The sequence below is a fragment of the Xyrauchen texanus genome, chromosome 24, assembly GCF_025860055.1.
Source record: "Xyrauchen texanus isolate HMW12.3.18 chromosome 24, RBS_HiC_50CHRs, whole genome shotgun sequence".
Taxonomy (NCBI): Eukaryota; Metazoa; Chordata; class Actinopteri; order Cypriniformes; family Catostomidae; genus Xyrauchen; species Xyrauchen texanus.
Window position 1 is genome coordinate 32,739,726 of NC_068299.1, and position 13,762 is coordinate 32,753,487.

At 37.8% G+C, this 13,762-nt stretch overlaps 1 protein-coding gene across 1 annotated transcript in view; it reads right to left on the minus strand.

The window, feature by feature from the left end:
* The window catches only part of LOC127618212 (extracellular tyrosine-protein kinase PKDCC-like), a 47,909-nt gene extending 34,686 nt beyond the window's left edge, over positions 1-13,223 (minus strand). The window contains exon 1 of the mRNA XM_052090542.1: positions 12,187-13,223. Coding sequence (XP_051946502.1) covers positions 12,187-12,933 — 747 coding nt within the window. The 5' untranslated portion in view covers positions 12,934-13,223. The remainder of the gene's footprint in view (positions 1-12,186) is intronic.
* Positions 13,224-13,762: the final 539 nt, after the last annotated feature.

Here is a 13,762-nt window from a genome sequence, read left to right on the forward strand (position 1 = left end):
AAAAATTACATGTGGTCTCGCGAGAGTTTCCGCAGAACGAGGGTTATGCATTTGAGTGCCAAAAGCCATTTTTAAATGTCGCGTGTGCCTGCCTAGCAAAATACACAATGACGGTTTCGCTTTCAAGAACTTGCCATCAAACTTCAAAATCACATCAAGGTAAGTCATGTTTTATATTATATTAATACAACTGCCACATATGTACTTGCTTGCTAGCAGTAATATTAGAAATGCACTCTGGCCAATGCAAATTAGGTTGCAGGGTAATACAGAATATATAGAGAGATCTCTATTAAGAGCCAAGAACAGTTCATTAGGCCTGTTTCTCTTTATATGTCAAAGAAAATATATTAACATCGGTTTTAGGAATGATCAAATAATAAAACGAATAGCAAGGCTAAAGAATGGAACCAGATTTGTCTAACTTTAATGCAGTCTACAATCTCATCTGTTTAGCGTCTTCGGTCATTCAGATTATTAAACACACGTTGACCTAATGGGGTAAATTGTCCTACAATTATTTAAACAATGAAACAATTATGAAGCACAAAATGATTGATAAAATAGCAAAGATGCAATTTACAAAGATAAAAAACATTGTTTGGCCAACAGCCAATCGTAAACAATTTAAAACACAATCTGTACTGACCTGAAATTTATTATGAATATTTGTCATCAGAACACGCGTGAAACTTTTGGTTGACGTCTATATTATTGGTGACCTTTGCTTTAATGTATGGCAGTATGGTTATATAATATGAATTATCATATAACTCAAATAAGCATATTTTGCCATTGCATTCACAAAGTTGCATTAGTTTAACCATACTACTGTTGTCTTGAGAAAAGATCACGTCACAGTCACCAGATGATACCTCCAACACTTCTGATGAAAAGGACTTCTTTTCAAGTACGAAACACACATGCAGTCAGGAAAGTGCCAAACACACACACACATACACACACACACATGTTGGGTTTCATGTTTTATAAGGACTCTCCATAAACATAATGGTTTTTATACTGTACATACTTTATACTCTATCCCCTAACCCTACCCCTCACAGAAAACTTTCTGCATTATTATTTATAAGCTGTTTTCCTCATGGGGACTGCCTGATTGTCCTCACAATGTCAAAATATTCAGGTTTTACTATCCTTGTGGGGACATTTGGCCTTGTGGGGACATTTGGTCCCCACAACATAGGGAATACCTGGACACACACACGTGTACACACACACACACACACACACACACACACACACACAGTGTTATTGTATATGGCAGTTTTTCTAAATAAAAAGCTCTAAGCTATCTGTGTGCCTGTGATATTAAACCACTTAAATTTCCTTAAACATATATGAGCAGGATACAGCATATTAAATTTAAAAAAAAGTATTAAAAAATATCCTCAAAGGGGATAGATTACAAAAAATCCCGGATTACGTTCTTTATTCTGCAGAAACCAAAACATTTTTAGAAAAATATCTCAGTTCTGTAGGTCCATACAAAGCAATTAAATGGTGGCCAGAACTTTGAAGCTCAAAAAAAAGACTTAATGGCAGCATAAAAGTAATCGGTAAAACTCCATAGGTGTGGGTGAGACACAGATCAATATTTAAGTGTTTTTTTTTTTTACTGTAAATTCTCGTCCCTGCCCAGAAGGTGGAGACATGCACTGAGAATGTGAATCACCAAAAACAAAAGAAAATAAAAGTGATTTAAAATGGACTTAAATATTGATCTGTTTCTCACTCACACTTATCATATCTCTTCTGAAGAAATTGATTTAACCACTGAAGTCATATGGATTACTTTTATGCTGCCTTAAAATGGTCTTGGAGCCTCAAACATCTGGTCACCATTCACTTGCATTGTATGGACCTACTATTCTTCCAAATATCTTTGTTGGGTTCTGCAGAAGAAAGAAAGTCATACACATCTGGGATGGTGTGAGGGCGAGTAAATGACATTTTTGGGGTTACTATCCCTTTAATAGACCAGTACTTTACTGAACTGAACATTTAAAAGGAATTATTTAACTTTTGCTGGAGTAATATTTCAACAGGGTATCAGTACTTTTACTCAACTACAGGAATAGTGTACTTTGTCGACCACTGTAAACACATGTCTTATCATCGTCTCTTGCTGTCTGTCAAACAAGAATGTGAATAAATGTGTTTCTTACCTCACGGAAGTATGCACAAGAGCTGTGACGACAGCATTAAGAGATGGGAAAAAACAAGTAAATTTCATGCTTTTAGCAGCCCGACAAAAAATAAATAAATCGGTCACCGGAAAAAGTTGTAGTAAAATGTAATGAAATAATTGTGATCAAAATGTTTCTGGTAAAACTATTTATTTTGACAGTGGGGAAACATGCTCTTAAGCACCGGAGGATGTAGTTCCAGCATATACCAGCAGGGGCTAATGGGGATCTGCTAACCAGCTAATTCCTGCCTCTTTGGTAATACTATGCTGTTCTTTTAAGTATCTTGGAGTACCTCAGTAGATCAATGTGGTAATCGTTCAGTGCCAAGATGTGTTAGCCCATTGATACTATCCCTGTTCCATAGTATCGCCACAGTACTTATTTATAAGGTCACTTCTATCAAATATTATGGTTATTAGTCTAATTGTGGTTGAATATGGCTGCCTAGTAGCAACTGAATGCATTAATATAGAACGTGTGGTCACAGGTGTGTGAAATATTAACACCAATTAATTTCAGCATTTTAGAACAGCTTTGAATTCGGCCACTCCATTTTGGAATAGTTATTCAACTACAATCTAGCATTATCTAAAACGAGCATGATCTGAATTAAATGTACAAAAATAAAACTGAATTTATAAAATGAAAATGAAAAATATCCTTTTCCTAGTACAAAATGCTTTGCCTTGATCCTCAAAGCATGGATACCGTAGAACAAGGTGAAAAGTTCTTATGAAGACAGTTCTTACAATCACTTTTTTGTCGATAAGAGATGTTTTGAGTGAATGCTGCTGTAACTACTATTATCTTAAGTCAGCTCCTTTTCTTCAAAAGTTACTCACTAATGCCACGTGTGCTGATATTCCAATGCTCAAAAACCTTCACAAAAGCATTTCAGTGTTAAGTGTCATTAATGTGGAAACACACTTACACACGCTCACTCACAACCCTACCATGATTGTTTAATGAGGATACCCTGGCAATGCATCAAAATGGTCATGGAGAAAGCCGTGTTTGCCCAGAGATGAATTAGTATTGGGCAGTGGAAGCCCACACGTACGGTCAGTGAGTAAAAGACTTTCCACGAGAACAATTGCCGCTCAGTAACACTGATCAAATAGCCCAGGTGCTGAGTTATAGCTGGGATTATATCAAGGTGTGTGTGTGTGTGTGTGTGTGTGTGTGTGTGTGTGTGTGTGTGTGTCTAAGAGGGAAGGTAAAAGTAAAAAGTGAGTTGATGGTTAAGGGAATGAGCTTTACCGCCTTGTTTTAATCAAAGTTCCTGACAGAAGGCCGTTGGAAAAGCTTCATAGTCATTTTTCCTCACCTTTAAAATTGATAAGTGAACATTAAACAGATTTGAGACCTATTACAACCCTAACAAAGTAATAAAAAATTGTAAAATGTTCCTGCCAAAGTGTTCAAAGGCATCAAAAATTGTACTCAAATATTTTTCCCCATTCTTCGCCTGCTGTGTTTCACATGACTCAGCAGTTATTAATACTGATGAGTTGGGGATATTTCAAGGCAGCACTTATTAAACCTCAAATCTTAATTCAAACAATCTAAAACAATTGCTGGGTTTCCATTAAAAAATGTTTACATTACAGTCTCCGCATACCTGGGAGCGCCTGCTCTCAAAACTATTCTGGCGGATTGTGAGGACCCACTTTATTGCCCAGCTGTGGGTTAAACACTTCTGAATTACAAGTGCTATGTTCAAAGGTTTGTGTGCCAAGGTCGGACCTTTTGGTGGGCTAGTCACATCAAGCAATTGCACATTAATAATACATGCACGAATGGTCAAAACACGCCATCGTTTTGCGAATAAACTGTTTCCGTCACCTTAATGCCCATTTTAACTAAGCAAAACTCTAGAAAATCCACCTCCTCCTAGCGCAGTACATTTTAAGCGCATTTAGAAAGGTTATTCGCATATCAAGCTTTTCCATTCAGGATTTCTTATGCGCAATTTCAGAATTTGCATAAGATAATTTGCAATGAAATTTCTACACCTTTGAAGTTGGAGCTTTCCATGCTACAAGATACAAATAATTTTAAGTAAACTACAGTCAAGCTATACTCTTTTAAAAAAGCAGTAGCAACACTACTTGTTACTATCAAAAAGTAGGAGGTTTTACATTTTAGAAATATGTAATGACTGAGCTTTTTGAAAATACTCTCCCAAATGGATAAATACTGTGTTTGCGTTGTAGTGTGGACTGGGAAAACAGAGATATTTGAAAACTGATCAATTCAACCCAAATCAACCCAGATGGCGGCCCATGTTGTCGCGGTGTTTTTGTGCCTGCTATCCTCTTTGCTAGTGTTGTTAAAGATAAATGTTACTTTGTACAAAATTCACATTGCAGTCCTTCAAATTATTAGAATTGCTGCCCGGTGGTGGAGGACAGTTGCATTTCAGTGCCAAGTCTTTTACACTTTTTCCACATGCGCAGTAAGGGGATTTAAACATTTTCAGCCATTTCATTGTAGTCGTGCAACTTTTTGAAAATGTTTGTAAACAGAAGTGTGGACGGAGTGTGTTTAGAAATGAAAATGCTGTTTTCAGATTTACCCGGATTAATCTGGACATAGTTAGAGCTTGTTGCTAACTTGTTAAAAATGCCTCTTTGCTGGGAAAGCTACACAATTTTAGTTAATGCGACTGAAAAATGCAGTTAAGTTTGTAACTGACTACTTGTAGTTTACAGTTTAGTGAAGTATTTTCTGAACCATGAATCTCTAATTCTGCACTTTGTAAATCACATGGATCCTTTTAGGAGTGAGAATGTATGACGGTGAGAGATAAGTTGATTTTCTCATCAACCAGTTCCTGCCTACTAAAATAAACAGAGAAAGCAGAGTGCAGAATTGAGGACAGAGCATTCAGAGCTCTTGCAGTGGAATTCATCTCCATCCTGTGAAGAGCTCGGCTCATTTCCTTCCACAATCCTCCTGTTCTCAATCCTTTCTCAGGACAGTCATTAACACAGCATTTCCAGTCTATTTCATAGTCAGCAACTCTCCATGCCACTCCTGTGGGTTCCATTCCTCAAACACACAATGGAATAAACATGTCTATCCAATCATGTAAGTCTTGCTGAAAAGAAATCAAAAGCATTAAGAGCATGCCGGAGCTGTGGCATCGTGGTAGGTGCTCTAACAATTCCTCATGCTCATGCTGGTGCCACAAGTTCAAATTTGGTTTGTGACATTTATCTATTCCTCCCACTCAAATGTCAGATAAAGACAAATTTTTTACTGTGGAATTCAACAGTAGATATTTAGAAAAACCTTTATGTATGTCTAGAGACATGACACATCTGATGTTTTTCCAGCTACAAAAATGACAAAAAAGCATCTTATAAGTAAGCCATACAACTCATGTGCTTGATTTTGTATTTTCTGAAGGCATCTGATAGTATTATGTGAAGAAAACACTGAAATTTAAGTCATTATTCACTGAAAATATTCCCCTATTATTGAAGCTCTGAAATCTTAGCAGTCATGTCAATGTTCATATACATAAACTTTATGGCCGATAATGATGTATACCACAGTATAAAATTTTATAGCATGGGAAGTGAATTAAAAAAATTATAATCTTCAAAGTAATTCCTGACCTGTCATAAAAGGCACCTATTAACACAAAGATAATGCACAAGAAACTAATAATGGTTGACAAATAATATGATTACAATATAATAATTATTTGTACTGCAACCTCTGATTGGAACGTACATTCTGTACCATGTGGCGCCATTTTTCATTACCGCGAAACAAACAAATCTTGAAAATTTCTACCACCTTACATATTTGTATTGATTTAATATTGATTTAACCAGCTTGGTCTCATGAAAATAACGTGACCGTTGCAACGTTTTTGCACAATGAAATTATGTTTGGCTGCAGTTTCCCATTGAAATGTCCAGTGGGGGGCGCCTCTAGTGTTAATTTCACCAGGAAATGGTGGCAAAATGTAGAACGCGGCACATAAATGTCTTTGCAAAAATGTAGTTGTGTAGTGTAACGTGCATTATACCAGATGGAGAATAAAATTTGAGAGTTGCAATGAAAGGGAAGAACTGCCTTAATTTTGGTCTGCTCCTCAAACAAAATATTGGATGGCTTCAGAATACTTTTATGGTGCTATTTGTCCTTTTTGGAGTTTGACATGTGGTCTCTGCTAAATGTTGTTGTACAGAATAGAGCTGCATAAAGATTCTTTAGAAATTGTCCTTTTGTGTTCCACGAAAATGAGTAAATAATGACAGAATTTTTATTTTGGGTGAACTATTCCCTTAAATGTAGATCTCTGGTTTGTTGGTAATTCGTACTGTGTACCAAAGGGGGGAATATCTGGCTGTAGTTCTTTCCTTTAACCCCTTTACCTTCCGTGCAATCTAAGAGGTTAAAGTATTAATCCACATTTAACTGTAATCACACATCTGCACTCTGTCTCTACCTCTCATCTTAGAAATGACCCTGGAGGCCTCTTTGTCCAACACACCCAACCTTCAAATTCACATGTTACATGCCCACATTAGCAGGTTACTGATTACCCCTCTGTGTGTGTGTATTTTGGGACTTCACTGAGGATCTGAGAAGTTAACAGAATGACATGCTAATGTAAACATAATCCCAGTGCAAGAACACCCTGATCAGGCCCCGAGCTGTGTCGCAGATTCCCTGACACACCATCTGAAATGCCTTTCCTTATACAAGCGATACAGACCCAAGAGAGAACTTAGAGGAGTATTTTACAGAAAAATGAAGAATCTGTCATATTATTTTTCATTCTCCTGCTATTCTGACCCCGTTTTCTTTATTTCATGAAACACAAATGTAAAACAAAAAGAATCTTAGAGTTGCTCTTTTCCACACAATGAAAATGGATAGTGATTTATATATTAATGACAAGCTCTGAAAAAGAACTAAAAAGCACCACAAATGTACAGTAGTACATATGTCTTGTGTGCTATATTCCAAATCTTATGAACCTATACAATAGCTTTTGTGTGAGGAGCCAACATGATCATATGGGAAGTCTGCATTTTGTTCCGATACACTAGGATACAGTATTTCCTGTAAGACAGTTTTCATCGGCTCCAGCGTGTTTACCTTTCCTGTGGCGTGACCGGAAGTGCGTTGCGTAAGTAGCTTGGGAGATCTGGGTTCCGATCCATGTTGGAACCAGGAAGTAATTGCATTAATTGCAGTTTGCATAATCAGTAACGAGCGTGATTGGGAGATTGCATTTTTCACACTAACATGATATTTTTAATCCACTGATGCTTAGGTTTAGGTCTGGGGTTTGTACAGTTTATAAAACATGCATTCCTCTTCACTGTATTACAGCCTGTACCACTGAAAGCAGCTCGCTTCACAACTCGCTTTTGGCGCCCCTCTGTGGACATTTCACGCTGAAAATGGAGCTCACGCGTGACCATATGCCCAACAACACTTACCGCTTTGGCCACTGGGGGAAGTGTCACAGCACAGACTGATTTACCTAAAGAAATGTCTACCTACCGTTTTCCGATTTCACTTTGAGATCAGTCTGGAGGAACAGACCAAAACTGAAGCTCAAAATTCTCTGTTGAGCTCAATCAAAAAAAAAATGGAGCCTTTAAATTTGTCATGAAAAGTTTGATGACAATAATGCCATACAAGTTAGTCAGTGCATGTCACATGATTAATTGCAAGGCAGCAAGTTTGAAAATATGTGACCAAATCAGTGAACAACCATTTTTCTCACGTTTCTCACACAGAACTATAGTATATGGCATGGGGTGAGTAAGTGTTAATATATTTATTTTCCACTCGAACACAGACACAAACATACATACAAGAGAGATGTTCAGTGGTCACTATAGACACAATTTATGAAGCAGCCTGTGGTATTTCACTCTCTGAAGTCTTCAAATTCATCCTGTCTGCACCGGTGCTGACATGGCAAAGGCCCTGCCTGAGATGTATTTGTATGTGTAAGGCCACTCTTACTATCCACACGAATCTAGCTCCACCACCACCAATCATGCTTGTTTATTTAACAGGTGTTGCCCTCGCTTGTAAGAGGAAGACGGGACCTACTTGACAGACATGTTAGTTAAAGACTTCGGAATCTGCCTCTGCCCTGGAAAGCTGAGTAGAGACATCAATGCAGTCTGACCTCCCACTTTTAGGTGAACGGCAGGCGAACCTGTGTAGATCTATTCTGCGTGCACTCTCTGGGAACCCAGCCTGGTGCTAATCAGCCCGCCATATCATGCCTTCTAACCTCTGACCTCGCAACTTATATTTTTGTCTGATGTCAATGCTAAAGCATACGAAAAGCAACACGTCTGGGCCTGACTGGACAGGTGCGAGGATGAAGATTTAACCGAAAGAATAAAAGTCTGACGACGGACTGTTTATTAATACTTGCATGTGGGGAAAATCTATGCGTATGTTTCATCATTTGTTTTTTGCTTTTGTTTTATAGAGACAGGTATTATTTGAGTGATTGTGCTGATTTATTTAAGTTTTCAGCAGCACTGGGAACGAATCACTGCTGAGCCAACTGACTGCACTGAAGATCTTGGCAATGGTACATTTAAAGTGAAACGTGGCACTGCATTACTACAGAATAAGGCACATATTGGAGCTGATACACATAGTCAGCTTTTGATTCACATAGTTTTAAGACCTTAACAACTTTACACAGATTGTGAATGATTGGATGGGAATGGTAAATTGGTAACCTAGTATGTCTAAACGCAACTCAAAATTGTGTATTATCAATTTTAACCCTGTAATGAATGTCTATATCTGGTGTGATTTTGTCAAACAGATTTATCAGAACAAAGTCTATTTAATTCTAAGTAGAGGGGTGTATAAATAGAGCATAAATCAATTAAAATAAATGAATCAATATATGAATTCAATCATAATCCTTTTTCATGAATTTCAAGTAAGCATTATAAGAGCATACATTTTACGTGCATTAAAAGATATGTAAGTGTTTCCCCATCAGTCACTGTCTCAATCTTTTTTTTCTGTTAGAATATTTACTGCATTCTTTAAAGTAAGTTTATATTTTCTTGATGAAAATTTTAAAATAATAGGAGAATATAATAAATAGAAGAAGAAAGTAGACCTAAATAAAATATATTTAAATCTCTTGAAATTAGTTTATTCTGACATTGTAAAATATTAAATATTGTTTAGTGCAATTGAACATACCTATTATATATATTATATTTGTGTAAAAATTGTAAAAAAAAAAATTATTAAAAAAAAATAAATGAAATAAAACCTGACAATAGCTTACACTCTGAACTGTATCATAAAACCAAATTTGATGGGGGAGAAAAATTGCACAATGAATGTCACAGCTTGCTAAAGTCACACAATTGTCACAACATTGCAAAATTGGCTTAAAAATCAAACTTTCTGAAGTGAATTTACCCCAAAGTTAAATATGCTGAAAATCAAGAATTTTTAATCAGTGGCTTTCTATATATATATATATACACCGATCAGCCACAACATTAAAACCACCTGCCTAATATTGTGTAGGTCTCCCTTGTGCTGCCAAAACTATGCCAACCTGCATTGAGATGATATTCTTCTCACCACAATTGTACAGAGCGGTTATCTGAGTTACTGGAGACTTTGTCAGTTCAAACCAGTCTTACTATTCTCTGTTGACCTCTCATTAACAAGACATTTCCATCCACAGAACTGCCGCTCACTAGATGTTTTTTTGTGGCACCATTCTGAGGAAATTCTAGAGACTGTTGTGTGTGAAAATCCCACACAAAATCCCAGTAGATCAGCAGTTACAGAAATAATCAAACCAGCCCGTCTGGCACCAACAATCATCCATGCAATTATCTAATAACCCTGTCATGTGGCAGTAGTGCAGTGAATAAAATCATGCAGATATGGCTCAGGAGCTTCAGTTAATGTTCACATCAACCATCAGTATGGGTAAGAAATGTGATCTCAGTGATTTGGACCGTGGCATGGTTGTTCTTGCCAGATGGGCTGGTTTGAGTATTTCTGTAACTGCTGATCTGCTGGGATTTTCACACCCAAAAGTCTCTAGAATTTACTCAGAAAGGTGCTAAAAACAAGAAACATCCTGTAAGCAGCAGTTCTGCAGATGGAAATGTGTTGTTGATGAGAGAGGTCAACAGAGAATAGTAAGACTGGTTTGAACTGACAAAGTCTCCAGTAACTCAGATAACCGCTCTGTACAATTGTGGTGAGAAGAATATCATCTCGATGCAGGTAGGCATTGTTTTGGCAGCACGAGGGAGACCTACACAATATTAGGCAGGTGGTTTTAATGTTGTGGCTGATTGGTATATATCGGTATATATATATATATATAGGATTACAAGAGAAAAAAAATGTAAGGCTAATCTGGGGCACCATTCAATTTGGCTTCATACAAGACTTAATAAATACCAAAATATTATGTTAATTACTAGTGCATTTCACAATATTTTATGACATTAAAATGCAACAGGAATAAAACAAGGATTTTACTTATTTTATTTTACTTATTTATTTTTGAAAAATGTTGAGCTATTATTTTTAAATTAGGAGATAGATTATTTTTTTACAAAAACAAAAAAGTAGGTTATTTTTGAGGAATTAAATAATAATAATATGACCTAATGATATTTTATGACAGACGTTTGCTTTAGAGCATTATGTATAAGTAGATAAATATAACTAAGATGTTATTTTCCCATAAACAGTGTATTTTGTATGTGTTCATTAATTGGGGCCCTGCACCGTTGGTCCCCTGCTGTGAGCATTGAAAATGAAATCAGTTCGACCATATACGGCCTCAATCTACAGCTAAACCTCTAAATAGGACCTCAATGGTTACAGCTTCTGTTTAAGCAAGTCTGTAAAAATAACCTCCATATTAAAACAGGTGAATAGCCTACTTGTTGAACTAAATGTCAAATAAATATAAAGTTTGTAAAATAAATACAAACACAACCTTGGATAGTAGGCATAATAATCTATATTTAACTCTTATTAGGTCAGCTCATTTTGAAGTGTTAAATTTTGCATTTTTGGCAGAGGTTGGATCACAGGATTGCCTGAAGACAGAAGCATAAGATAAACGAGGGCTGTTCAAAGATTTTCAGAGACGCGTTCCCTGTTGTTTACAAGAGCTGATTACGACGTGTAAAACGTGTAAAAGTGTGTAGGCTACAGAACCACTCATGTCAAATAAATGGCTCACAAGCCAAAACAGAGCCCGGGGCTCAGGGTGAGGACACTCGCTTCTGATCGCCTTAAAACTGAGGGGCATTAATAGACTTGAATTATAATTGAATCAATTGCCATTTACGCGGACAATGTGCCAATTTCCATTTCGCCTCGTTGATTGCATGGGCTAATTACTAACACAAACCTCAAGGACTGCGTGTATAATAAGTAGGCCAACTAAATCAAACACCATCGGCTTTCTGTTGATTTTGATACTCCATGCATAAACGTTGTCACCATGAGATCTCACCTTTCTATTAAGCAAGTGGAGATGCGACAAAAAAGGCTTTCTGTGCTACTTGGGTGTTGATTTACCTCAGGATATTTTTTTCTCCCTCATTTGTTATAAGTCGTTATTAGTTAACACATTATTTGCTCTCCTATTTATAATATTCCTTTCTGGCCTATTAGGCTTCATGTTACTATAATTAATTAGGCTATAGCATAGACTAATATATTTATATTGTAAGAGGCTAAACAAAATAATTCCAGATTAGGTGCATATTGTTACTTTGTAGCTATTTATGTAAACAAACTGTAAGAAACATGATCATTATTTTAATGCAGCAAATATTTCAATGTTGCTTAATTTGATCTAAACGTGTTTGCGCGCTGGTCTAAAACCACCTTCAATATACCAATAAAAGCAGATTTAATCAGGCCTGTCTGCCCAAAATATAGTTAAAATTACCTTGAGAATGTTTGGGTGCTGCAGTCTCTCCATCAGCGTCATTTCTTTGACAATTTTGAAGGATGCGAGTTTGTAACAGTCCCGAGAAGACGCGTATTTCTTCACACAATTCTCCATATCGTGACTCCCGAAGTCTACCGATTTTAATGCGACGGAGAAGCTGCTGTTCAAAGCCGCCTTGTACACCGCCTTTGTGTATCCCGAGCCCAGATACTGAACATTGGTAACGTTATCAATACTGCTGCAGCCGAGCATCGCCGCACGCGTAAACTCCCGGTCTGATTGTGTTGCTGTGGATGCAGCGGATGTCGGTTGAAACATTTCACTGGCGTGATGATAATTACTGTTTTTCTCAATTGCTTTGTATGATTCCCAGTCGCTGCGTTGCTCAAGGTCCATGAGTCTCCTGCGCTCCAGCGGTCGAGTGGCATCTCCGGTGCCGAGCCAGTGCGCCCGTCCCTGGCGATAACGCAGCACCTCATCTAATCTCTCCCGTATCTGCAGCTGGATCTCCGGCAGTCGCCCGACGGCAGCCGTGGGTTCGCGCTGCGCTTCAGCGGGTGGCAGGTCGTCGACGAGAAGCCGGGCAGGAGCGTCCGCGCCGGGCTGCTGCTGTTGTTCGTATTGGTAGCGATGAACCCGCTCGCTGTGGTGCTCGAATCCCGGAATGAACAATAAGTTCATCAGGGTGCCCATGAAAAAAGAAAAGCAGAAGCCCGCCGCTACCATCATCTTTCTCCGCTTCATTTTGTTGGTTATTATTATTAGCAGAAAATAGATGCGTCCCCCCTTCCAGCCTCTGCCTACCAGCCTGGCAGCTGTGGGCAGTCTGGTCGCGCGCCGGTGTAGTATCGTGCAGCGTAAAGGATTCAGGATCGCGAGGAAAGTCTATGATGCTGCTCGAGAGAAGGATGTGGAATGCCGTTGTTCACGTCTTCATCTTGAAGTTATGATTAATGCCCTTTCGCGGATTTAAGATCCACCCCATATAAGGCTGATCATGGTGACACTTGCCTCCTTGCGCGTTGTGTGTGCGCCCAGTTAACAGGGGTCTTGAGCGCAGACCCGCACTGTGCCTCTGCACTACTCGAACGAGACTGACGTCACTTTGACTGACAGTTCACTGGTCCTACTACTAAGAAAAAGCTGTAGTTCAAACATAAGCTCGTGCCTGTTTGAAATGTGGGAAAAAAAATCGCGTCGTGAAAGCCGCGTCTTGAACTACATTACCCTATGTGCATTGCGCAAGGAGAAGCGTCGTCTACATCTGCAGAGCGGTCCTAGAAATTATTTGAAATAGAGGCTTTATAATAAACGTGTGTGTATGTTGCTTTATATATATATATATATATATATATATATATATATATATATAAGCAATGTCCAACCTTTCTTTACAGCCTACAAAGGGGGATATTATGCCTTAAATTACTGACCTTACAGAGGATAACTTTTTTTTGAGACTAGAAGACCTATAGGTTATGTCTAGTTTCTTAATTCAAGCCTTCAAGGTTTAGGCTAAACTAATCACATAATTTTGAGAAATAGCTACATTTAAAGGTTTCCAATTAAAATA